Genomic DNA, 25661 nt, shown 5'->3' with positions numbered 1-25661 from the left:
TATAGACTAATTTTTTTTTTAAAGTAAGAAAGTCTTCATATAATATGTAAATCTAGATCTAGAAACTATATAATATATATATCAGAAGTTTTGGAATTTTATGAAAAAAAAAATCTAGTCTAACAATAGATCTATGAATTTATTTTTATCTTTTAGCCTTATGTCAACTTTGACATACAAACATGAACTTTGCAGTTCAAGGACAGTTAGAACTTCGAGAATCTGGACTCGATCCTGTGTTGCATGAGCAAAATGTTGTCAACAACCTCTAGTTCTCTTAAAAGGTTAATAATTTATCGATAACTATAAATATATATTTATTTCTTTGCTTATTCAACAGTGAACATTGTTTTCAATATTTTTTTTCAACACTTCTAGATATCTTAGTTATCTATACGTTTCATTATGATTATCATTAATTTGATTAATTTAATCTAGATCTAGAATCTAGTCTAGATCTAAGTCTAGCTAGTAGCTAGTCTTGTCAGACTAAGTGACTAAGTAGTAAGTTAACTAGATTACTAGTTACTACGTTTCATGATTATCTTGATTTATCATTATGTTATTATCATTGATTCATTAGTAGCTAGATCTGGAGTTAGTAGAGTAGTAGATTCTAGATCTAATAATATAAGCTTTCAAAGTATTAGATCTAGGAACAAATCAGCAGAATTTATTAGAATCTCCTAGAAATCTTATGATTATTAGATCTGCTAGAAGCCAGATATAATTTCAGGAAGAAACTAAATTTATGGAAATAAGAGTGTTGAATAACTTGGATCGTTGCTAGCTTTAGAAAAGGAAGAAATAGAAGACAGCTTTCAAGAAAAGAAACCAACAACAATTGTAAATAACAGCATTTTGAAAAAGACCTATTCCAATTACATATATGACCTGTTCTAGAATATTATGCCACAGTGCAGCCCAAACCAACCTAAGAAAAATAGACAAGGCTCAAAATATTGGTCAAAGGATAATGACAGGAGCAATCAAAACAACACCCATAAGAGGTATGGAGGAAATCGTTGCCCTGATCTCTCTGGATGAAAGAAGAGAAATAAAAATCCTTTCCCAATTCACTAAAATGGAAACCTTGCAGAGGCATCCTCCCACAAACTTGGCTCTAAAAACTGTCTCAAAAGGACTAATTTCTTACAGACTCTATCCAGAAGAAATAAAGAAACTAATAGTGAATAGAATAAATGAGAAATGGACAACCTCTCATCCAAAAATGACGCATATTATAAGCTACTATACTGACAATATCGTCCAATCTGTCACCTCAGAACCAGACTAAAAGCTGTTAATGACCTCTGGAATTTCATTAAAAGTTATCTTAAAAACAATATAGAAAATCATATACCAACTAAATACTCATTAAACAAAATAAATAAATGCTGGTTTAATAATAATGAAACTTAGCAGTGCTTGTGATTTGAACTAGTATTTTGGTTTGGCTTTGACTAATATTTAAGCCAACATCTGGCATGCATCAGATTGTCTGTGAACCAAGGCCAGAAACTGAGTTGCAGATTCAGCAACAAGATCTGTATCATTAGTGTAGAGAAGCGCCCATATTAGTACCTACTGCATTATGCTTATAACAACGTCAATGAAAGTGTATTTCTCCATCACATGATCCTCTGGAAAACTTTTCAATGTCTCCAGATTGAGATCTATATAGCAGTATTATTGTTCCATTTAACTCATCTATATAGATGATAGATGTAGAATAATGTAGACGTAGACCAGACAGTTGATCTAGAACTAGTCCAGTGAGTAGCTACCACTGAAGTGCAGTGTGCCAAATAAGAATCTATCATGAAAAAAAAATTGTAGTATCACTCAATTTAGTTAATCCTTCATTCTGAAGGCTTAAGGAAACATTGTAAATGATGGACCAACAACTGAAGTTACTTTTATGACTTATAAATAAATGGAGATTAAGGGGTGCCAACTGGTAGTGGCAATTGTATTGCAAATGTACATATATACTTTGAAGCTTTTTATGATCACATTTTTCACTAATGTAGTTATCTTTCTTTGTGTCCAGATGCTTTGGAGTATCATTGCTCCGTTTAAAGCACACATTGCCAGATCTGAAGTATGACTTCAATGCCTTGGAACCATACATCTCAGCTGATATTATGAAACTCCACTATCAGAAGCATCATCAAGCCTATGTCAACAATCTCAATGTTGCTGAAGAGAAATTAAAGGCAGCTGTAGATAAGGGTTTGTACAATTCTTTTCTTGTTTTTTTTTATTATTTTTGATGATTATCAGGCTCCATACATTTCTTGTAATCTCTTTTTAAAAAATCCTTTCTAGAGGTCAGACTAGTAGAAAAGGATTAAACAATCATACTTTTGGAATAACTGCGAGTTGAACTCGATTCTATTTTTGAAATGGAGCTAGGTTTTAATGTGTCTAGACATTCTCTAGTCCTTTATTCCTTATATTATTTGTAGCACATAACAAAATTAAAATAGAGAGAAGAACATTCTGACAAAACAATTTCCTAAAGAGATACACATTTTAATAATAACTTTGAAACTTATTTAATTATTAGCAGTATGCACCAGCTTCTCTTGTTGATTTGTTCCTAGGTTTTTTATTGTTTATAAAGACCGGATTTGTTCCTAGGCTTTATATTGTTTATTATGGCCGGAACACTGCCTTTTCTTTTTTAAATTTCAAATTTTAATAAACTGGCCACATTTTAACAATCCTTCTAATGTACTTTTTTAGCCCCTGAATTAGTGTATCTTTCACAATGAAGTTTCACGTCCCGCTCTCTCTTTCTTGAACACCTCCTTTCTTTTTTTTTTTTAATTTTAATAAACGGGCCTCATCTTAACTATCATAATGTGCCCCCAACACATACATGCACTCAATTTTGGGCCTGTTAATTCTATTAGTCTTATTCCACCACCACCCTCTTCTCGACAAAAACAAAAAGTTTGTCCTTCCTACACTCTATGACGTTTCTTCTGCATCTCAATTCAATCTATATGTATGTATATTCAGACACACACACACACACACAAACACTATTGTAATAGTTTATGTCACCCTTTTTTGAAAGTATTGAAATGAAAATAGATCTTTCTCTCAAAAAAATGCTTATTAATGCTATTAGGATTGGTTTTGTTTTTTTTACTTAGTGGAAGTGGAAATGATGTAAAGTAAATTTTTAAAAGTTCACTTAGGGAGAAAAGAAATAATATACAGGAATTTTTATTTTCATATTTTTTAAATGCTTGATATGTAAACCGCAGTCTTTGGGGGGGAAATACAGAAAATAAAATACAAAGGTTTGATAGAAAGCTTGCGGTTTTTGGCGAATAGCAGTCCTAAGATTGCGATTCTGTCAAAAACCATTTTAAGTGAGCATCTAAGGTAAAAGGAACCTTTTTGCAAAATTTCATGCGAAAACTTATGACAGTTGATGAGATCTCATGATCCATCAGTGAGTGGTATTTGGTAAATAAATAGATTTTAAGACAATGTAAAATGTTGATTTTTGTTTTTTTTAATCTGAATGGAGTTTTAATTCTTAATTGACAACTTTATGAAAATGGGTTTAATGATAGATAAACTGAAACTGTTTGACCAATCTTGTACACTGTCAAATTCTATTTGGGCATTAGGGTAAATGCTTATATAATTACATATAATATTCTCAGGTGATGTCAATACTATCATCAGTCTACAGCCAGCTTTGAAATTCAATGGAGGTGGACACATCAATCACACCATCTTCTGGTCAAATCTCAGCCCTAAAGGTGGGGGTGAGCCCACAGGAGATTTGCTGCAGCTGATCAAAGAAGAGTTCTCCACATTTGAGAACATGAAGAAGTTGTTGGCTGAGAAAAGTGTTGCTATTCAAGGCTCTGGTTGGGGCTGGCTTGGGTTCAATCCAGCTACAGGCAAGGTCCAGGTAGCTACTTGTAGTAACCAAGATCCCCTGGAAGCAACAACAGGTATTTGAAATAAAATACTTGTGTGGATTTTATTTCATGATTTATCCTATAGCTAAACAAATTTAGGTCATTTGTTCAACTAAATGTTGCATTTAGTTAAATATATATATATATATATATATATATATATATATATATATATATATATATATATATACAAGAATCTACTATTCCTCAGAAGTGCTTAATTTACCTTATCTTGAATACAAAGTAAAGGCAGCCATATTAGGTAGGCTGATTAATAAAATTGTGCAGTATCTAATTAGTCATTCCTCTGTTGTCAGGTCTGATTCCTTTGTTTGGTATTGATGTGTGGGAGCATGCCTACTACCTTCAGTACAAGAATGTCAGAGCAGATTACGTCAATGCAATATTCAACATTGCTAACTGGCAAGATGTCTCTGATAGGTTAGCCAAGGCTCGACTCAGAAGCTAAATTGTGAATGATATTGTAATAGCAAAAGACATTGAAGTACCGTATAGGAAACCGGAAAGATTTTTTTTTCCTATGTCTCCAGTATTTCGAAATGTTTGTTCCAGTTTGATATTTTGTTCTATGATAACCAAGTTGACTTGTACAGTCTAGTGCTATGTTCATGAATAATAAACTCAATTAGTGTCTATGTTATGTCTCTGTTGTATAAATCTAAATGTGTTAGGTAGTCAGGTACTTATAAAAGTTATATTCTATGTATATTGATGTTAAAAACATTGACCTATATGATACACATTACAGGAAAGCAAGTATTAGCTAACTGCAGTTCAAAACCACAACAGCTTTTAATACATAGCATCTTCTTTTATATGTATCTAATACATAAAGCAGAAAGTAAGGTGTATGTATGTCCCGAAAAAAAAACAACTGTTTGACCAATCTTGATAAACTTGGCATAAAAACTCTTTAGCTCAAGGCAGAGACCTTAGTGTATGTTTAATGTCTTTTCACAACCGTAGGGCCCTAAAAATAGACACAAATTACCTAATTATACCTTTATTAAATAACGAAACTATAACAAATCGAGTAAACCCATTTTTACAGAAATTTATATAAGATATGAATGTGTCTAATTTTCGTGGCAAAATGTAAAAAATGTGAAAGAAACATTCTCCAAGTATAGCATAAATCTAAATTCAATCCGGTAGATCAGTTATACCCAAACTTAGGACCGCTGGTCTCGTCCAGCTAGTATATATATATATATATAGGGCCTATATATAGCTCCTGTCTCAGAAGTCGATGGATGCCCCAATATGAGTTACTGATTTTAGTTTCTTCTTGAGACAGGTCAGAATAGAATTATCTTTCTTTTGTCCAGAGTCCAAAAAAGGAAAAAAATTAATAACAATAAGTCATTGTCTTTGATCAAGAATGAATACAGTATTTTCTGGCCATAAAAACACTATTGGAAACTACATATTTTGCCAATTTTATGCAGACATAAACGATGGCTTTTCTTTGGGTCACAAATGTGTCCAGCGACTTTCATGAGAGCTCTCCAGCTATCTCTTTCAGAGAACATCTGCTGCCAGCTGCTTTTCTCTATATCCAGTAATGGCAAAATGTCACCTATGGTGATCTTTATAATGATTCCAGAAATAATAAATGGTAACTTTTAAATTGTAAGAAATAAAGAAAGACGTTTTCATCAAACAATTTATTAAATTATATTTCACACGTCATAATTCTTGTACAATAGTGTATAACTCTAAAATAAAAAGTATATTAAAATGGTATTGAAACAGTACATTGTCACCGTAAGATGATAATTAAAAAATAGAACCATCAATGTTGTGCCAAGCAAGAAATCAATTTGCACTGTCCATTATGTCCCGCCCTCCAGTGTTTCTCCTGGCACTGCCTGGAACAGTATCGGACAGCTGAGCATGCAGAACACTTCCTGAAAAATGTGTTGGGCGTGGCATTATGGTTCCCACAGGCTGGCCAGCTGCAGTAGATGTATAACCATGGTTGACCCAGACATTTGCCAAGTAGCTCCTGGAATAAAGGGAATACATTTAGTTGAGATGTAAGATTCACTTTGACTTAGGATACTTATTGAACAAAGAGTCCTATTCTTTTGACAAGGACTGCATTGAAACAGACCTACATTTAATTAATAAAATTTTGTAAAAAAAAAAAAATTATTATTGAACATCAATTATTGAAAATGTTTACATGAGAAAGAGCGAAATTCGAATTAACATTTATTATGTTTACTTAGATCTAACCCGCACCAAAGTCCATTCTGTGGCTTTACTCTTTCACAATGAAATGATGATGCTATTATTTAGACTAGATTCTTGTCATCTGTCTATAGCCTATTGTTATGACTTAGTCATGCGCACCTCCATCCAAGATAGTGCAGAAAGAAGGTGCGCACTATCAGTTACCAGACAATTCGGATGTTGACATGAGAGACTAACGATTTCCGCCCAAGTAGAGAGCCAATATGGAGATGCTGTACTCAAGGCAGATGCCCTTTGTGTTTGTCATGTCTCTATGTAAATAAACGTCTATGTCCTCGTTGAGTTGCCTCACTTAAGTTATTACAATTGGTGTCAGAAGTGGGATTTATAGGCAACTCAACGAGAGGAGGTAGGATTAGATCTCTATGGCATCGTTGAAGCTATTACATCAGCTCTTAATTAAAGAGCTAAGACAAGAGCTTCGAGACCGAGGTTTAAAACCTGTCGGTAGCAGGGAAACGCTCACGGCTCGACTGCGGCAAGCTCTGGTCGATGAAGAGGAAGATCCGGAGACCTATCAATTTCAAATTGAGCCTGGGATTGTTGATGTAATGGGCAAGATCCAAGACTGTGGGGATGCATTAAAGGAACAATTGAACATGATTAGGAATAAGATGAGGAGCATGATGTGGAACAAAGTAGATGAAAGTGTGTTGCCAGTAGAATGCCAAATAGACCAAAGGGATAACATTGTGTCGCAAGCAAAAGGAGGAATAAACTCGTTAGGGAAGGAGCAGTTGCCTGGTCAGGACTGTGGCTGCACAAACAGTGGTGATAGATGCGCTGGGGATTGGAGCGCTGTCTGTGACTGTGTTGTGGGCAAGTCTGGCGGGGATGACTTTCAAGGCGAGAAACGTGACGACGATTGCTGCGACGATCTGAACGGTATGTTTCAAATCGAAAGGAAAGAAACAAATGAAGAAACAAGAGAAGTCTGTTATGTGTCTGAAGTATTTGTTCCTGTTGTACCTGTTACCCAGTACCTCAATGAGCCGGACAGATCAAGACAACGTTGGGTCTGCGTCCAAGCTGGCTGCTGTGGACCTTAAAGACCTTTGTTTATCTGTCAGTACCTTTCATAAGAACTCAAGCCATGAAAGCCTCAAGACCGTTTCTGATTCCTTGCCTTTTTGAGCCCCTTTTCTGAACCGTCTTGACTGCGACACCTCCGCTCTTATATAGGGTCCCTACTGGCCTTCTCGAACCGGACAGAACGCCGCTCGACGTTTCTAGGTGGTCAGATGACTACAACTCTCGTGACGCTCCCGAGCTCTGTTCACGACGGCGATCCTTCCCGAACCGTCCTGTTGACACTCGACTCGGCTGACCGTCGTAACTCGTCACGGTTGACCGCTCGTCTAGCGCTGGCCTGGGGCGATTTGCGTCGGCTGACTACATACACACCACTACCCCCATTTGTGCCAATCTGAACGGTATGTTTCAAATCGAAAGGAAAGAAACAAATGAAGAAACAAGAGAAGTCTGTTATGTGTCTGAAGTATTTGTTCCTGTTGTACCTGTTACCCAGTACCTCAATGAGCCGGACAGATCAAGACAACGTTGGGTCTGCGTCCAAGCTGGCTGCTGTGGACCTTAAAGACCTCTGTTTATCTGTCAGTACCTTTCATAAGAACTCAAGCCATGAAAGCCTCAAGACCGTTTCTGATTCCTTGCCTTTGATGTCGAGTGAAATTGCGAATACGTGCCCCAACAATGGCCGAGGCAGAAACAACGAATTTGACTTTGGCAGCGGCATAAGAGAGAACTCCATACCTGGCAACTGCTTCCAGGCGATTGACTTGAACTGTATATGCGGCGTCCTGCGGGAACAGTGCCCATGCCATGAGACCCAGCTACAAGACCTGACCTTAACAGAAATGTGTACTTCTGCCCACATCAGTGAGAGTGACTTGAACGGTGGTGAATTAATCCCAGCGAAACCTGATGTAGTGGTGGATGAACATTACAAGGATGCTTCATGGACATACCTTGCAGATGAAGCTGAGAAAGACTGTGCGCTTGAAAACATGGCTAGCTGTGGGCCTACAACTGTGTCACGACACGTCCATGGAAAAGGTCCGCTGACTCAGTGTCTTACAACAACAACCCTGGAATCTACGGTGATCGCCACAACATCCATTAGTGTTACGTGGCTGGCAACCCTGACCTCCACTAACTCTCCATGTGTCAGCTGGCTGGCATCAGCGACTATCGTCATGAGGCCGAAGCAGCGACCACGATATCGCCTCAAGCGTAGACTTGCCAACTGGAAGAAGAGGAAGCGACGACCACGGGAAGCTTTTAAGATGGCTTCGTGGGCAACAGGCACCCTAACGTCTGTGGTTCCCACCGATCGACCTCCACCTGAACTGTCAAAGCTCCACTGCAGTGTTTCTTTTCGGGACGAAAAGTTCTAAGACGGGGGCAATGTTATGACTTTGTCATGCGCACCTCCATCCAAGACAGTGCAGAAAGAAGGTGCGCACTATCAGTGACCAGACAAGTCGGATGTTGACATGAGAGACTAACGATTTCCGCCCAAGTAGAGAGCCAATATGGAGATGCTGTACTCAAGGCAGATGCCCTTTGTGTTTGTCTTGTCTCTATGTAAATAAACGTCTATGTCCTCGTTGAGTTGCCTCACTTAAGTTATTACACTATACTATAGTCTATATTATATAATTAGCCTAATACTAATTTTCACTGCTTGTTGTTTCAAGAATTGATACATGGTTTTAATTTTCAATGTTTACAAATTATTTCCTTGAAACTAAAATTATTTTTTTCTCCTGATAGTGTCTAAAAACGGTAGATAATAAGTAAATTTAAGTCAAGCATTTTTGTCATGAAAGTTGGCTCCCCTGATTACGACAACAAACAATTTCATAAGTCAATGTTTTCCATTGTTGCCGTTAAAGTTAAGCGCTAAGAAAATCTGTGTTTGTGTTTCAGCTAGAGACTTAATTTATTTTCAATGAATACTATTTAATGGGGGGGGGGGGCTATTAATGATATTTGATATTTTTGGCACATTAGGGCCATGTCGTGCCCGGGTACTATTAAACGGGAGTATTAATATATACACCGTGACCCTACCTTCCTTAATCTCCCTCTTGTCCAGTACCTTGCGCAGATGTGGGGTTTCTCTCCTAGGTCAGTGCTTCTTACAAGTTCCTGGTAAAACGCAAACAGTTGTCTCTGTCCAGACTGACATTGCATGACGTTGGACATTTTAGTGAGAATAGCAGTGGCGTAGTTGTGAATGCCAATTTGTCCACACATCAGAAGACTTTTTACTACGTTCAGAGTCTATTGTGAGTTGGAAGAGAAACAGAAGACTTTTTAATACGTTCAGAGTCTATTGTGAGTTGGAAGAGAAGCAGAAGACTTTTTACTACGTTCAGAGTCTATTGTGAGTTGGAAGTTAAATTAATGAGCTAAAGAAACAAACATAATGTAAAAAAACAAAACCAGCGGTATTTTCATTTCGAGAAGACGGAAACGGTCGAGGTTTTCTGGTGCACACATTTAATCACAGGTCTGTACTACGTGGCAACGAACTATTGGTCTCCTCTGCCCACAGGTTGTGACGTCGCAGATCAGTGTTGAGGCCATCTATAACGAATGGTCTCGATTCACCCCCATGCAAAGACGTCTGGAACAACAAGGGGAAAGAACTGAACGTCTAGTGATTGGCAGACTTATCCCAATGTGTTACAACACTCAAGGAACTCCATATTTGTTTTTTTACGGTCAACCTATTTATGCGTTTTTCTGAAAGTTTTTTTTTTCATAGCTCATCAGTTTGAACACCGAGAAGTAATTGAAATATCACTTTTTCATTTCCGCAAGTTGCAAAAGAGTTACCCCACATAATTTTAGAGGCGAAAAAAAAAGAGGGGGGGTGGAGAGAACAAGTAGTATTTATCCGTCACTAAATAGTAGGGCCGGACATAACCACTGTGACCAAGAAGTCATGGAAAGATCACTCTTTTATTTCTGCAAGTCGGACTAGAGTCTAGAGTTTTTAAAAAAGGGAAGGGGGGGGGGAGAACAATCTACTCTGTATTGTGACATTGTCCCGTCACTAAATAGCAGGGCGAACTTAATCATTGTGGAGCCCTATGCGAAACGTATTTTTCGGGGCCAAGTTTGGGTAGGGATACGGATAATAATTGAAAATAAAAGTTTGTATTAGGAAATAAATTCGTCTTTGCATTTTATTCATTCTTTACTACGTACAGAACTACTTTACGAGCCTTGCGTGTAGCAAAGTCATACAGTATATCATAAAATGTCTATTTCCTACATAGATCACGCTCAATAGCAAGAATTACCAATTGTTTCAATCTACGAGATTTGTTGATCTCAAGTTATTCTTCATTAGTTTGAGGCACGAGAAGCTTCTTTCACCAGACTCCTCAATTACGGGTACGGTATTGAATAATGCCTTTTTTTTTTATCGCGCGTAGGATTGGCGTTGTCCATATTGAATATTACCTCAAAAGGACAATTTTTGTCTATATATATTTGTCAGGAGATTTGTATGAGTTTTCAAAAGATTTTAATTATTTCCGGAGATTTCGTATATTTTGCAATTTCTGGAGATTTCCAGGAGCTCCTGGTAAATCAGGTGGCCGCGGGAAATCTGTTATAAGTTATAAAATGGTTTAATTTAATAATTTACACCTAGAATTAACGCGGGTCCTATGAAAGTGCGGGGCCCACTGCGGTCGCATAGGTTGCAATGGCCTAAATAGCGGCGTATGCTACGCCGTGGGTCGACTAGTATAGAAATAATTGAACTACCGCCAGATACGTTTATCAGACGAGTTACATTGAATAAACCATCCTATAAAGTAGCATTCACGCCTGCAGTGCGAAGTAGCAAGTCGAACTGCACAGCCCGTTCTGAATAAGCAATAACGATAGGAGCTGAATGTGGACATTGTCCTACCACTGTTAAACAGTCATAGAAGTAGAAGTAGCACCAACAGATGTAAATATGTTCTATCAGTTGACAAAAGTTATGACGAAAAATAAACAATGTTTTCCAGCCGTCAAGACTAGAAAGAACGTGCAGCACTTTGAGCGGAATAACAAAATTTTCTGAAAGTGCACTTACGTAATTCTACATATTATTTATATATTATCACTAGCCAAATATTACCCGCGGGCCTTAGTTTGGGTATTAATGATATAGTTGATTTGTATTCAAGATATTCAAGACCTATCTCAAACATGGAGAATGTTCCCTTCAGATAGGCCTATTTATTTTGCCACGAAAATAAAAATAACATAGGAAAGTATGTTTACCCGTTTAGCTAAATATCCAATATAAAAACTGTGAAAACGGGTTTACCAGAGTTGTTGACAATTTTCGCTCTTTAATAGAGATTTAGGTATTTTCTTGTATTTGTATGCCCCCCCCCCCCAGTAGTTGGGGGGGGGGGTACATTAAACACATACTACGGTCTCCGCTATGATCTAAGGAACATTTATGCTTTTATCAAGATTGGTCAAACGGTTTTGATTTTTATGCGGGACAGATATTCGTGTGTACATATATATGCCTACGCCTTAAATTCTGCTTTATATATTAGATTATTACATGTGTTGTTGATATTATTTCAACTTCCTTAAAAATGTTTGAAATTCACAGATTCTCGATATATTGCGCAACATTCAAAGAGACTATAAAGATATAACCCAGAACTGCCTTTTAAGACAATTATTCATGCAAAGCGTACAGTATTTTTGTTACCAGCGCTATTTAGGCCTGCATTAATTATTGTAACGGCGGCAGATCATCTAGACTTGGTTACCTTTTCCAAAAGAATTGATGGGATTTTCTCCCCTTGACAAGTCCAATGGTCCACAATTTTGTTGAGGAAATGAGAGCTGACAAGGTGCTTTGCGAACCTGGCCCGACACACAAGGACGGTGACGTTTATGATGGTCAGTGCATACAGTTTGACGTCATCATGCTAAAAATAATATTTTCTATCTTGTTCATGAGACATGAAACAACGATTTCAATGCAAAATACTCTAGAATAAAAGTTAAGTACTCCTTTCAGATCTTGTGATCTATAGGCCAGATAATGTAAAGGGCTACTGCTTTTAGGGCTAACGGTTAATGAGGCCAGCACAACACCAACCGCTTTACTTCCCTAAACTAATGTCAGGTAATGACGCGCTTAAATACCCAAAATTTAAAAAATCATTGAGATTCCAACCCGGACTCTTCGGTTCGAAAGCCTAGCCCCTTACCACTTGGCCATCGGGCCTCCCAAAAATACTCTTCTTAGTTTTAATATTTTCACAACAAAGCAACCTCTCGGTCATAAGGGAGAATTAAAATGATTTTTACTTGGGTATTAACTCTATGGTCTACTTGGGCTGTGTTGACCTTCAATGGCTTAAACTAACTAAAGTGGCCGTTAACTCTTTTTTACTTGTAAAATGCTAAATTTTGGGATACATTGATTAAGATACTGATCTAGAACCAAACAAGTATTAAGCATTTTAAAAAATCAATACATACTTGATGTTCAAACAATATAGTAAACTAGACATTCATATTTTATTTTTTCATAATCTTGTAACAATTTTAATCGCTATTGTCTAGAGTCTAGATGCATGATAAATATCACAACAGACAAGTATCAAAATAGAAAGATTTTATTTTTATTTTGAAATGATGTCTACATGTTATGCTTTCAGTTAAGTGGTCTATGGTTTCTCTCTCTCTCTCTCTCTCTCTCTCTCTCTCTCTTCAACTCACTCTGTTTGTCTGTCTGATACAAATTGTGAACACGTTTTGTTCTCCCTATTCTCGGATCAAGTTTAAACTTTGCACGATTATTTATTCTCGAAGACAACACATGAATCAATAAAAAGAAATAACCAAAAAGTGTATTAGATAGTGGTCATTAAATTAATTCATTTTGTTTGATATCGAAAAAAAAAAGAAATAATTCTCACAATATTGAGAGATATGACTGCCCCCCTACATGAGCTTTGTTTTCACCTTTTTTAAAATTCTCCCTTCAGCCTGCTACGTGGTTCAGTGAGAAATAGAAGAGGGAAATAAAAAGCTCGAATGGGCATTTCATTATTAGCACGACGCTCTAACCAAATGAACGACTGCACAATAAAAGGTCAAACATCAATCTATAAATCTAGATCTAACAATACCATCTAAATGTGGATTTCTACAATGTCTTGACCTGGGGGGGGGGGGTTGAAATCTAGATATAGATCTACTCACCGTAACTTGCTGTGCGGCCTCCACCAAGATCGGAATAATGTTGTTGGTGTGTGCCATTAGACGGAAGATGGCTTCTCTGTTGCACAGTGCAGTAGCCAATAGCGAGAGGACGTCTGCCATGTAACACCACCTGATGCCTTCCGGTTTGTCAAATGTTATACTCAACAATAAACAAATATTGTTTAGTTCCGATTCTCCAATGTACTGAGCTACCTGCTCAAGTAAGAGAGATTGGTTTTACTAAAAACATTTATTACCTTTCCTTATAAGATTTGATAAACACTGTTTAGAACATTAAAATATAAAACACTAGCATTACCCACCGGCTACGCACGTTGATTTGTTACCAGGGGCAGGATATATATTGTTTTATTGTGCTATGGACTCCCTTCCTATTTTTTTTTTAAATATAGATCTAATACTATAAACGCCCTCCCAAACACACTTTTGGCCTGTGAATTCCATTTTTCACTTTTCTCTCCTCCACCGTTTTCACCCGCCCCTTAAAAAAAAAAAACAAGAATTTTAGTTTCTGTTACATCTCATTGGCATCATAACACTAACTATTATTTATCAACAAGCACATAACGCGTACAAAGTAAAGTGCTTAAAAATGGAGTTTTAATCTTGTACTTTTCAATATGGCAGCTTGCAACAACAAAAAACAACAACAAAAAAAAGTTTGGTCGAAACTAAGAATAAAAAGTCCTTTTTGTTTTAGGTAAATTTTACGGTTGTTATTTTGATAGTGAAAATGGTTTATTTGTTCTAGGCTTAAGTTAAGTGATAACAGGTTAAATTTTATTGTACTTTTTGTCCACGGCAAGTCTGAGAATTAGTGATCAGTGAGTGGTCAGTGCCAAGGATTTTATATTGTAGATTCACAATTTTAAGTTCGTTAAGTTTTTTTTTTCTCTAAACACTCTGCTACCAGATTTACTTATCATATATTCATGTGTATATATGTGTATGCATTTCAATTCACCTAGACTACACAGCTTTTCAGTCGATTTTAAGATATATCATTGTATATATTATATAAGAATATTGGAGATGTGTTGTTTAATATAGAAATTCAATCACTTCATTCAGGGCTAAGAGACGATGGGATTTCCTTTTTACAATTGCCCGCTATCGGCCTCTATTCTCGGCTATCCCTCAAGGAATTAACTTCAAATCGCTAACCATCACGTCTGTGCTACTAACCCTCCAGTAGTCGTGGATCAGGTTGGTCTGGCCGCATCGTCTCCACTCTTGCAGTCGCCCCAGGTGGATCTTCAGACCTTGGTGGTCACCACATTGCAAGACACGTTTTATACAGGAGACAATCTCTGTCACAGGGTTACTCAAGTCATCATCCACCTCGCCTCTGGTGGAGTCGCCGGCGTCGCCAATGTTCTTGACCTCTTCATTCCAAACCTCTGACATTCTTCCAGGGGCACCTCTAGTCTAGTGAAATGTATTGTTTAATAATTGATAGACATAAATTTATTGAATACAAAACGGAGAGAATTTTGCTTGTCTACTGAGTCTATAGTGATCTGAGAGACAGCATTGAGTTCTACTAATGGTTTGCATATTTGTGGCAGGGAGTGGAAGAGAGATTTGTGGAGTACAGAGACTTGACTGGAAAATAGTTTCAAAGGTTTCACAAAAAAAAAAAGGAAAAACTAGAAAGCGACAGAAAAGTATTCTGCTTAAAAAAAGAGCTTATACGAAAAGTAATTGTATCAATTCGTTTAGGATCAGTCATGTAATTAAATTTGTGATAGATCTAGACCAACAACAATAAATCTGCGCGATTAATAAAATTGTTACCAATTATTTTTTTGTTTAGCGCACTTTCATGAGTTTGGCTTTCTCAATACGCTATGCTCTTATCACTTATCTGAGTGTTTCTCAAACTGTTACGCGGCTAGTGTTCCGCGAGGTCTGAATAGGTGTGTCCACGATCTACTGGAATAATTAACTAATAAGCCACCACGTGAATGAACCTCTCTAAAAAATAAGCAAAGTGTTCCTCTAAATACTCAGAATGTGCGAAGTGTTAAAGTTTGGGAAACACTGGCTTATCTTGACCAGTTGAGAAAAATTGCCAATAGTTAATTAATAGGTCATTTTTTAAATTGATTCTTGTGTTGTCAGGTAAAAGAAATAATTGTTCAAAATTTCAGCTTGATCCGAGTTTGTGTGTTGGAGAAATAACGTGTACAAATTTTCTAACAGACAGACAAACCAACAAAAAACTTAGCGAAAGAAAAAACAAGAAATGTTTCCTTTTCTGTTGTAAAGAAAAACATTTATTTTTAGAAAAGTTTAAATCTCTCTGGCCTTGCATCTGTGTTTGTTGTCTCAGTACACGCACGTTCACAGGAGGAGAAACCTACACACACACAAATACATTAATACGGCTAAATTGAAGGTACTATTGACAACTACACATCACAAAGCTTAGCACTGCAGTTTTAAAATGAGAACAAGAAAACACTATTTCGTGCTGTTTTGATGTTACAGAGAAGGGCGGAGCACTTTGAACAGGAGATTTATCATTGGAAGAAGCTCGATCTCCAATTTTTTATGAAAGCGTTGAATTTGGGTGCTTATAGTAGGGTCGTATAAACATGTGCCCTAGTTAGCGAATACATACCAGATAAATTCCCAGAACTTTAAGTCAGATGTGACGTCCTCTGTCAATACTATACGGCCCGAGTTCTCGACGGAGTCAAAATTTATCAATCTGTGTACTTCTCTAGTTTGCTTTCAATTCTGAAACTTCAGACTCCACTTATGTCTCATTATTGTATTTACTTTTGAGATTTAGTCCTGGTCCAGATTTTTGGTTTAAATGTAGACTAGATTCTAGACACATTTTTTGTTTACAATATTCGATCTAGAGTCCATGTTCAATTAGATTTAAACAAGCAAAATATGAAGAATAAAAGCTTATTTAAGGGAAAGAACTCCGTACTTACAACTATATCTCTCAAAAATACAGATGCTATTTCCCTTTTTCGATATCAAGCACAATTATTAATTACCAATAATTAATTGACTAATTGGTTAATTTTTTAATTGATTCATGTTTTGTTAGGAAATAAATCATTGTTTAAAGTTTTAACTTGATCCGAGAATGCGTGTGACAGAAATAACAATGATCTAAGGAGACCAAACTCTACATATTTAGCCATATATGTGAATACTGAAGGATTAATTTCTCTTGTTGATATCAAACAAAATATTTAATTACGAATTATTAATTGACTAAAGACGCTATTAGTTTTGTGTGGTATGTCTGTCCGTCCGTCCGTTAGTATACATATAAGTCAGACATAATTTAAAACAACAATTAATAAGTAGTTTTTCATATTGTCGCGTGAACTGTGGTGCTACACTGTCACTATTGAACACCTGACCAAAGAAATTTTTTTATTATTATTTTTTTTTACGGAAATGTTTTATTCTTGAAGAATAAGAGATTATTATTATTATTATATTATTATAGCTTTTATATAGCGCTACTTTCATGCTTATAGCATGCTCAGAGCGCTTTTGGTCCAATCTCATTTGGCCCTTTACAAAACAATTAGATCAATTAGATATTCATTATTTATAAGACATTAGTTAGGCCAGGTTCACATCTAACTTCACGATTTACTTTCATCTATCCTTTGGTCTGCTGGACCGCTGGGGCACCACATAAGATCTGTTAACCTTTTTTCTCCATTATTTTCTGTCGTGTGTCTTTGATAAAATTTCATTCTGATAATATTGAAACCTGCCTTTTTACCTGCCTGGTTGGACCACTTCGGGGGCCGATTTTCAGTTTGTGTTTCCACACAAACTGTCTTTGTAACCTTGTTTTTATTTGTTCGTGTCTTGTCTTGTCTATACCAATGAATTATTTTGCAAAATTTCAACTTGATCCGAGAATGATCGTGGGGGAACAAAGTGTAGAAACTTTTTACCAGACAGAAAGATAGACAGAGCGAGTTTATATAAGCTTTGTAAAACATCTTTAATGTTTTTAATAAAATATTTCGTCATAGTAGAGTTTAGTTATAAACAATACATCTACATCTAAATATAGATTCTAGTCTAGAGAATTTCATTAGACCTCTATTCTGGGTTCTTGGTCGTGTTATATGCGTTCTGGAAATTCCTTCAGTTGTTTGAACTCAGCCTGACGCTATCCCCTAATAAATCACCCAGGAAGACAAAAGAGATAAAGGCTTATTTCTTAATTCATATGATATGCTGGGACAAATTTGTACAAGTGTTCCTTTTTTTCTGGTGCTTTCAATTTTCAGAGAAGGAAATGGGTTGCCCTAATCAGTCCGGAAAACCAACGACTGCATCCTCTGTTTAGGACCCCTCAATTCAAGAAAACATTAAGAAACTGGAACAGACACAAAATAGAGCAGTGAGATTCATAACAAACGAATATTCACATTTGACTAGAGTAACACCTTTAGTAAAATCACTAAATTTAGAAAGCATTCAGGATAGAAGACTCAAAAGTAAAGTAGCAATTATGCATAAAACACTGAACCATAATCTTCAAATACAAAAACAAAATTTAATAAAATACTCAGAAAGACACAAAGATAAAAGAGACCATTCACATTTCATATGCTAGGACAAATTTGTACAAGTACTCCTTCTTCTCTAGTGCTATTAGAGCATAGAATGTGTTGCCTGAGCTAGCCAGAATAACCAGTAGCTTGGCAGAATTAAGTTCATTGGTTAATATGCTTGATTGAATGCATGACGCGTAGGACGTAATCATCTTCTTTTTTTAAGTAACGTCTGTATTATATAAGATAAGATAAGAAGACTTGGCAGGTTTTAATTCACCGATTAACATTTATGACTAGATTGACACTTGAATTGATGAATTCGAGTAGCCTACGAGGTAATTATCTTCTCTTTTGAAGAGACGTATGCAATTTGTATGATAAGATTAAGGTTACTCTAGATTCTTGATCTAGATCATATAGAATCTTCAATCTAGAATAGATAGATCTATCAATCAATCTTAAAATTAAAATAGCATCTAGTCTAGATCTAGATCTAATAATCTATTCAACTTAGACTGCGTTGAGTAGATTTAATATAGACTAGATCTATTACCTTATCAATGCAGTCAAACAGGAAACACTGAAGAGATTAAAACATTTCAGACTTCTATTATTCAGTACAAAAGACAACGGTTGCCTCTCAAGGGTTGCCTCTCAAGTGTTGCCTCCAAAGGTTGCCTAGCTCTTGTTTACTTGCTACAAAACGCACTATTGAACGCTATCACTTCACAACGTAGCCGAAACTCCGCACTTCCTTCTCGTATATTCATTGGAAGATAACGTATACTAGTTATACCCGTCAAAAAGAAGAAACGATTCTTCCTTTTTGTTTTCATTTGTATAGTTCAAATATTGATGAAAAAAAAGAATTTTAATTTCTTTCATCTGTTGTTTAGTCATATTTCTAAAGTGTGTCCACTTCTGTCATTGAAGGGACTGGGAGCTTAGCTCTGCCTCACCAGATGGTTGGGGATCTGTCTGAATTCAGAATGTTTGGCTAAAATACTGTGCATGCTATTGTATCTGGAGTCTGTGTGGATTGCCTTGACCTTCTTGTATGTTGCTTTTAGTTTCTCTTACCCGTGATTTGCACACGTGTTTTTTTGGAGCGTGTCCATAGGCAGAATCTTTCAAGGACGCTTGTTCTTAAAACGTTTCCTTTGTCCACCTAGAGATTTCTTTCTGTTTGTAAGGCCCTTGAGCAGGGCCAGTCCTAGAGATTGCGGGGCCCTATGCGAAACTGATTGCGCGGGGCCTAGTCTGGGTAGGGATAAGGATAATAAGAAAATTAAGAATTTTTGTTAGAAAATAAATTCCTTTTTGTATTTTATTCGTATTTTACTAATTACAAAATCAAATTAACTTACGAGCCATCCACAATAGAAGGTCGATTTCCAAGATAAAGCCGATAAACATTCAGATCTGCCTTTTAGATTTACAATAGACTATTGAAATATCGCTTTTGATTTTTTTTAAGTTATCGAGATAGATTTAGATCGATATTTGTATGCCAGTAACTATTAATGTAAATTAAGTATTGGAACTTACTGTTTTGGTTAAAATTCACCCTATTATTTTTATTAAATGAAAGCTGACAATGCCTTTTTTTAATCTCGAGTAGGATTCGCGTTTCCCATATTGAATGACACACCAAAATTACTTCTTTTTCTTCTTCTTCATCGTTCTCATTGTTATGTTGGAGCGTTCATATGACTAGACCAATACATGAGATGAACAGCGCAGTGGTTTCCAAATCAGGGAGCTCTCCATATAGTTTTCTTTCTATTGGGGTGATTTGGGGCCAATGTCTTATACGGGCCTCTTGGTAAAGAGAGCAGTTTTGGAGGACGTGGTCGGCATTTTCTGGTGATACTCCACATGGGCAGATTTCACTGGTTCCAATTTTGAGCTTCTGGTGCATGTGTTGTCGCATTCTGTTGTGTCCGGTCCTGAGTCGAAAGATTAGACGTTGGTCTTGTCGGGATAGCTTATAGTAAGCGTCATCTTTTTTGTGATTTGGATGGGAGCTCGTCCATTTCTCATTTATTTTATCTACAATTAATTTCTTAATTTCTTCTGGATAGAGTGCAGAGTTTACTTGTGAGTTTGTTCTCCCACTCTTGGCGAGTGTGTCAGCTTTCTCATTTCCTGCTAGTTGTATATGAGCTGGTATCCATTGAATAACAGTTTTTTTGCTGTTGTTGTTGAGCTTTGTAAGTGCTGTTCTGAGGTTTTTAATATAAGAGGAATCAGAGTTTTGCAAGCTTTGGAGGGTTGTTTTCGCGTCTGTTAGAAAGACAATCTGACTGTGAGGGGAACTTGGATGATTTGCTAGCATGGTAGCAACTAGTGCTAGTGCTTCCCTTTCTGCTCTGTGACTGTCAGAGAGCTCTCCAGTTGCAATGGATTTTTCTAGTTTTTCTCCATTCGATAAGTATTCCAGCTCCTCCATTTGTGGTGGCTTTATGGGATGAGCCATCCGTGTAAACTCTGATCCACTGATTGCTAGGGTAATTGGTATGTAGAAAACAGTTCACTATTTCCTTGAGCTCTGTTGGTCTGTAATCAGATTTTCTTTTTATGTTTTCAATATGGTCCCTTATAGTAGGAAGAGGGCTTTCGTCCCAGGGTGGAGATTCATTATAGTGTATCGAGGATTCCAGAGTAATTTTTTCAAGTTGGTGTTTCTTTTTTAGGTTTAGAGATTCCTGTATAAAATTGGTCCTTTTGAGACGGTTTTTTTTGTGCCAGTTTTGTGGATTTTTGTTCTGAGTGGGTGCCTCTCCAAGGATTCCAATTTAGTGAATTGGGAAAGGATTTTTATTTCTCTTCTTTCATCCATAGAGATCAGGGCAGCGGTTTCCTCCATAGCTCTTATGGGTGTTGTTTTGATTGCTCCTGTCATTATCCTTAGACCAATATTTTGAACCTTGTCTATTTTTCTTAGGTTGGTTTGGGCTGCTGAGCCCCATGCTGTGGCACCATATTCTAGTACAGGTCTTACATAACTGGTATAGGTCTTTTTCGGGATGTTGTGATTAGCTCCCCAGAATATGGTATATGTTGTCTTTTTTGTGTTGATGGACATGCCCCAGTCTTTAGACCAATTATTGAGTTTATCAAGAGCATCTTGTAATCGAAATTTCGATGTTCCTGCATATTCTTCTGTGCTAATTAAGGCAAGGTCATCTGCATACTTGCTGCTTTTAACTTTTCTTGGTAGGTTTTGATGTAGATCGTTTATGAATATTAGGAAAAGTGTTGGGGATAGGACTCCTCCTTGGGGGACACCATTTTTTATACCCACTGTGTGGCTTCTTTGTCTTTGCATGCAAACTAAGGCTTTTCTATTATTTAGGTATTCCTTTATCCAGTTGTACATTCTGTGAGATATGTGATGCTGGATTAGCTTGAGCAAGAGACCTTGTTCCCAGACTTTGTCAAATGCTTTTTTCTAAGTCAACCCACACAATTGTTGTTGGTTTATTTTCTTGAAAGCCGTCTTCTATTTCTTGTGTAATGAAGGCAATTTGATCTTCTGTTGATCTGCCTTTTCTAAAGCCAGCCTGGGCTTCGGTGAGTAGGTTATTTGACTCAAGGATCCATGTCAGCCTTCTATTTATCATTCTTTCCATCAGTTTGCAAGTACAGCTAGTGAGGCTGATGGGACGTTAGCTATCCAGTTTATTTCTTGGTTTGCCGTGCTTTAGTATAGGGATCATAATGGCTTTTTTCCAGATGTTTGGAATTCTGCCAGATTTCCAGCTAGCATTGAATATTTGTAGCAGATTTCTTTTGGCTTGAGGACCCAATTACAATTTTGTCTGTTTTTCAGAACATGTTTTGAATTTTCAGGATATTTTAATAATTTCAGGAGATTTTCATGACTTTTTTCGTATACTTTGCAATTTCAGGAGATTTTCATGACTTTTTTCGTATACTTTGCAATTTCAGGAGATTTCCAGGAGCTCCTGGAAAATGAAAATCAGGAGACCGCGGAAACCTTGTTATAAGTTAAAATGTTTTAATTTAATAATTTACTACTAGAGTTAGCGCAGGGCCTATGAAATAGCGGGGCCCACTACGGCTGCATAGGTTGCAGTGCCCTAAGACCGGCCCTGCCCTTGAGAAACCTTTTTACAAAGCTTATATCATCTCACTCTGTCTGTCTTCCCAAAAGTTTGTACACGTTATTTCTCCGACACCCAATCTTGGATCAAGCTGAAATTCTGCACAATTATTTCTTTTACCTGACAACACAATAATCAATTTAAAAAAATAAACCAATTAGTTAATTAACTGTTGGTAATTAGTTATTTTGTTTGGTATCACAAACAAGGGAAAGATTTTGTACTTGACTGAAGTGGGGGTAAAAGTTGAATTAGTCCCCTTTATAGATTGTCGTCTGAGGCTTAGTGAACAATAGCATGAAATAGAAACAATAGATAACTCTACAATCTTCCATGTTCATATAAGCTCTTCCCTAGTAGAGTGGTTACCGCTTTGGTTTTAGAAGCCGAGAAGGCTTTAACCCACAAGTTCAAATTCAGGTCGTTTCATTTTTTAAAAAAATACACTAAAAAAGCGATCATCCAGATACCGTTCTTTCTCCCCCAATCCCCTGGTCCAGAGAAGTGATAGGATCATAGCGCATTGAGAAAGCTAAAAGCATGAAATTACACACATATTTATTATTTTTAGTCTAGAGCTATTACAAATTTATTTACATGACTAATTGATTCACTTAATATAAGCTTTGTTTTTTTTTTAAGTATTTTTTTTTTTACTTTGCTTGTACTTTGCTTGCTTGGGATGCTAGGGTCATCATTTTACAGACGTGACCTCATCACCGATGGTGAAACTTCTTCAAGGATGTGTGTTGTGCAGGCCCGCTATATGGAGTCAAGAATCTTGTCACATTCTTTACGTTCATAACAAATATTTAAATTAAAGTCATTACAATTCTTGCAGTATCAGCCCTATTAGTAGGGGGAGGTAATTGACTCGCGCTTTGGGAACTTCCCTCACGAACAGCTTGAGTATCAGTTTAAGCTCGATAGGCCAGTGCCTAGCTATTAGCTATGAAAGCATACACATCATTGAACTATTCACATTATATTCACATCTTATTGATTAAGTCAAAGTAATAGTGAGGCATTCGTTGAGGATTCTTTTTGGTCACAACGCAAATGATTCAAAATAACTTGTATATGCGACGGCACTCCTGTAAGATTATATGAACAGAAAGGGGGTGCAACCGAATGGAAAGTCATTAACAGGACCAGCCAAACAATAACTGAAATCTCAATTTTCAGCTGCTTTTCACTAAAGTTAGCCAATACATGTCAGCCAAGAAAAGAGATTTTTGAGATCTCGTATAGAAGTTTTTGTTGACTTTTAGAAAACATCGTGAATGGTTCTAAAGCAGTTACAGTTACACTATGTAGAAACATAAAGATGTTATTGTCGTTAGCGTAGAAACAAAAGGAAATATCTATTCCAGCAGGAACCAGCTACGGCATCATTTCCAATTAGTAGCTGGTCATTCCGTGCCCATGTAGAACTCACCGCATACGAAGGCACAGAATGCCTTGAAAAAATCTTCATTCCCGCGAAGACAGAAGTAATCATCATTGTTGACATTGGACGAACAATATACCTACAGTCCAAGAGGGAAGCTCTATACAGTGGAGTCCCTGACCGGACCTATTTTGTATTAACGAATATTTCGGAATTATAACTCTAAAATAACCATAATTATGAAGTACAACGTGTTATTACATCAACAGGTACAGGATTAGAGTGATAAGCAGAGTTTATTTTAGTTCATCTCTCTGAAACTAATTCTGTGTACAAAGTGTGTGACAAGAGAACCAAATGTTTCTTATACAGTGGTCAAAGTAGTTTTCTACAGAACTGTAGTACGTAAAACAACAGTTTGCTTTTGCCCCAGCGAATACGTTGTTTCTGCTTCTCTTCCACAAAAATTTAACAGACTTTAAAAAAAAAACAATAGAGTTAAGAACCACATAAAACATTGCTCTGTTTTGTTCATTACACTATCTTTGAAATGTACTATATGTTTTAGTACTTAATACGCTTATTCACTGTTCTCTGGGTTTTTTTTTTTTTTGTTTTGTTTTTTAATTACTCAAATTATCTTACTTTCCGTTTTGAATTAAGTGGACTGTCGGATTGCCGAAATTCGGATTATCGGAACTCCACTGTATTACTTGCAATATAATGAATATAGAATATCAAATCAGTCATTTTATTACAAAGCTTTTATAAACTCACTCTGTCTTTCTGTCTGGTGATTACTGGTAACTAATCATTTTGTTTGATACCAACAATGGAAACTAATCCTTCAGTATTCACATATATAGCTACATTTGTTGGGTTTAGTCCCCTTAAACAAGTGTTAGCGCTAAATCTTCCTCACACATTCTCGGATCAAGTTGATACTTTAAAGTTTAAACAGTTATTTTTTTTTGTACCTAACAAAGCAAGAATCAATAGGGAAAAAAATCAATTAGTCAATTAATTACCGGTAATTAATTATTTTGGTTTGACATAGAATAAGGGAAATAGTATGTACATTTTTGATAGATATAGTTTTATGGGCGGAGTTGTCCCCTTTAGATAAACTTTGTTTTTGTTTTTTGTAATGATTTTGTTTTATATTTTGCTTGTATTTTTTAAACTAAATCACTATTTAGCTGAAACCCCGCAATAGACGTGTAAACAACATAGCACTGGGTATGTTTTAAATGTACACCTAAACAAAACCCCTTTTGTTTCAATGTGTCATATATTTTAATTGGTGACTACGTGATTACATACCGATTAAAGTAGTATATGTACACGAATTCAATTAACTCGCTTCTTAATGCTTTGATGCCATTGTTTCAGTTACATGCTTAACCTATGCTGCAATACTTTGAACACAGCTTCAGAGCAATGTAGCTCAAGAACATACTAAAGAAAGTCTAATCCAAAGGGAGACCACTTGTGTCTGCAGTTCTGCTTCAGTTGAACGTCTGCAAGTACGCAGAGAAAGGTTTGTTTGGAGTTTAAGATCCACCTCGGCAACATCTCTGAGTACAACTTTAGGAACTCTCCTGAGCTGGCTGGCTTGATGAGTTTCTTGGGACAAAACAGATTTCAAACGGTAGTGGCGAGCAGGAGAGTCCAAATCTGTCCTTTAAGGAAGGCAAACTGGCACCTTGGGGCACACTGATTGTATACCTTTGAACGAGAGATGTTAAAAACAAAAACAACTCCATCTTGGCCAATGCTTTGCCTAAACACGCTCGATTCCCTGTAATAAACATGTCAAATATTGAAATCGAAATGATAAATTAAAATTGTAGCTAATCACATGGGCGTAGCCAGGGGGGGGTTTTTGGGGTTCAAACCCCCCCCCCCCCCCGAAATGAAATCCCCCCCCCCTTGGGGGGGGGGATCGGAATTTAGTGAATGATTTTTTGCTTTGATTTTGCTTATTTAAGGTGAGATTTTAATACTAAACCATCACTTGCCCCAGCACAACCAATGGGGTTTTGATTTTAAAACCCCC

At 36.6% G+C, this 25661-nt stretch overlaps 3 protein-coding genes across 7 annotated transcripts in view; 1 reads left to right on the top strand and 2 right to left on the bottom strand.

Annotated features, from left to right (window-relative positions):
* Positions 1–243: 243 nt before the first annotated feature.
* On the top strand, positions 244–4573 carry LOC106068240 (superoxide dismutase [Mn], mitochondrial-like). Its single transcript, NM_001311263.1, is given in 4 exon segments — positions 244–284; positions 2054–2235; positions 3690–3986; positions 4271–4573. Coding segments are annotated over 4 exon segments (672 nt in total). The 3' UTR covers positions 4423–4573.
* A 1049-nt stretch (positions 4574–5622) lies between these two features.
* LOC106057593 (uncharacterized) lies at positions 5623–18793 on the bottom strand. 2 transcript variants are annotated; one of them, XM_056033239.1, is made up of 6 exons: positions 18636–18793; positions 14712–14954; positions 13506–13718; positions 12059–12220; positions 9330–9542; positions 5623–5982 (listed from the first exon to the last, which is right to left on the bottom strand). In XM_056033239.1, the coding sequence occupies exons 2-6, from the start codon at positions 14931–14933 to the stop codon at positions 5770–5772; spliced, it is 1023 nt and encodes a 340-aa protein (XP_055889214.1). In that variant the 5' UTR covers positions 14934–14954; positions 18636–18793; the 3' UTR covers positions 5623–5769. The 2 variants fall into 2 exon arrangements, with proteins under 2 accessions (XP_055889214.1, XP_055889217.1); XM_056033242.1 differs by having other exon boundaries at positions 14712–14949; positions 18636–18784.
* A 5120-nt stretch (positions 18794–23913) lies between these two features.
* LOC106057592 (cytochrome P450 2C31-like) overlaps positions 23914–25661 on the bottom strand; it is a 28355-nt gene continuing 26607 nt past the window's right edge. For 3 of the 4 annotated variants that reach the window (XM_056033711.1, XM_056033712.1, XM_056033710.1), the window contains one exon: positions 23915–25403. In XM_056033711.1, the coding sequence (XP_055889686.1) occupies positions 25192–25403 (212 nt within the window). In that variant the 3' untranslated portion in view covers positions 23915–25191. Of the gene's footprint in view, positions 25404–25661 lie in introns of all 4 variants that reach the window. The other variant, XM_056033713.1, reaches the window with a different exon arrangement.

The sequence above is a fragment of the Biomphalaria glabrata genome, chromosome 6 (assembly GCF_947242115.1).
Source record: "Biomphalaria glabrata chromosome 6, xgBioGlab47.1, whole genome shotgun sequence".
Lineage (NCBI taxonomy): Eukaryota > Metazoa > Mollusca > Gastropoda > Planorbidae > Biomphalaria > Biomphalaria glabrata.
Note: the sequence above shows the minus strand (reverse complement) of the source record. Positions and strands in the feature narration are given on the sequence as shown.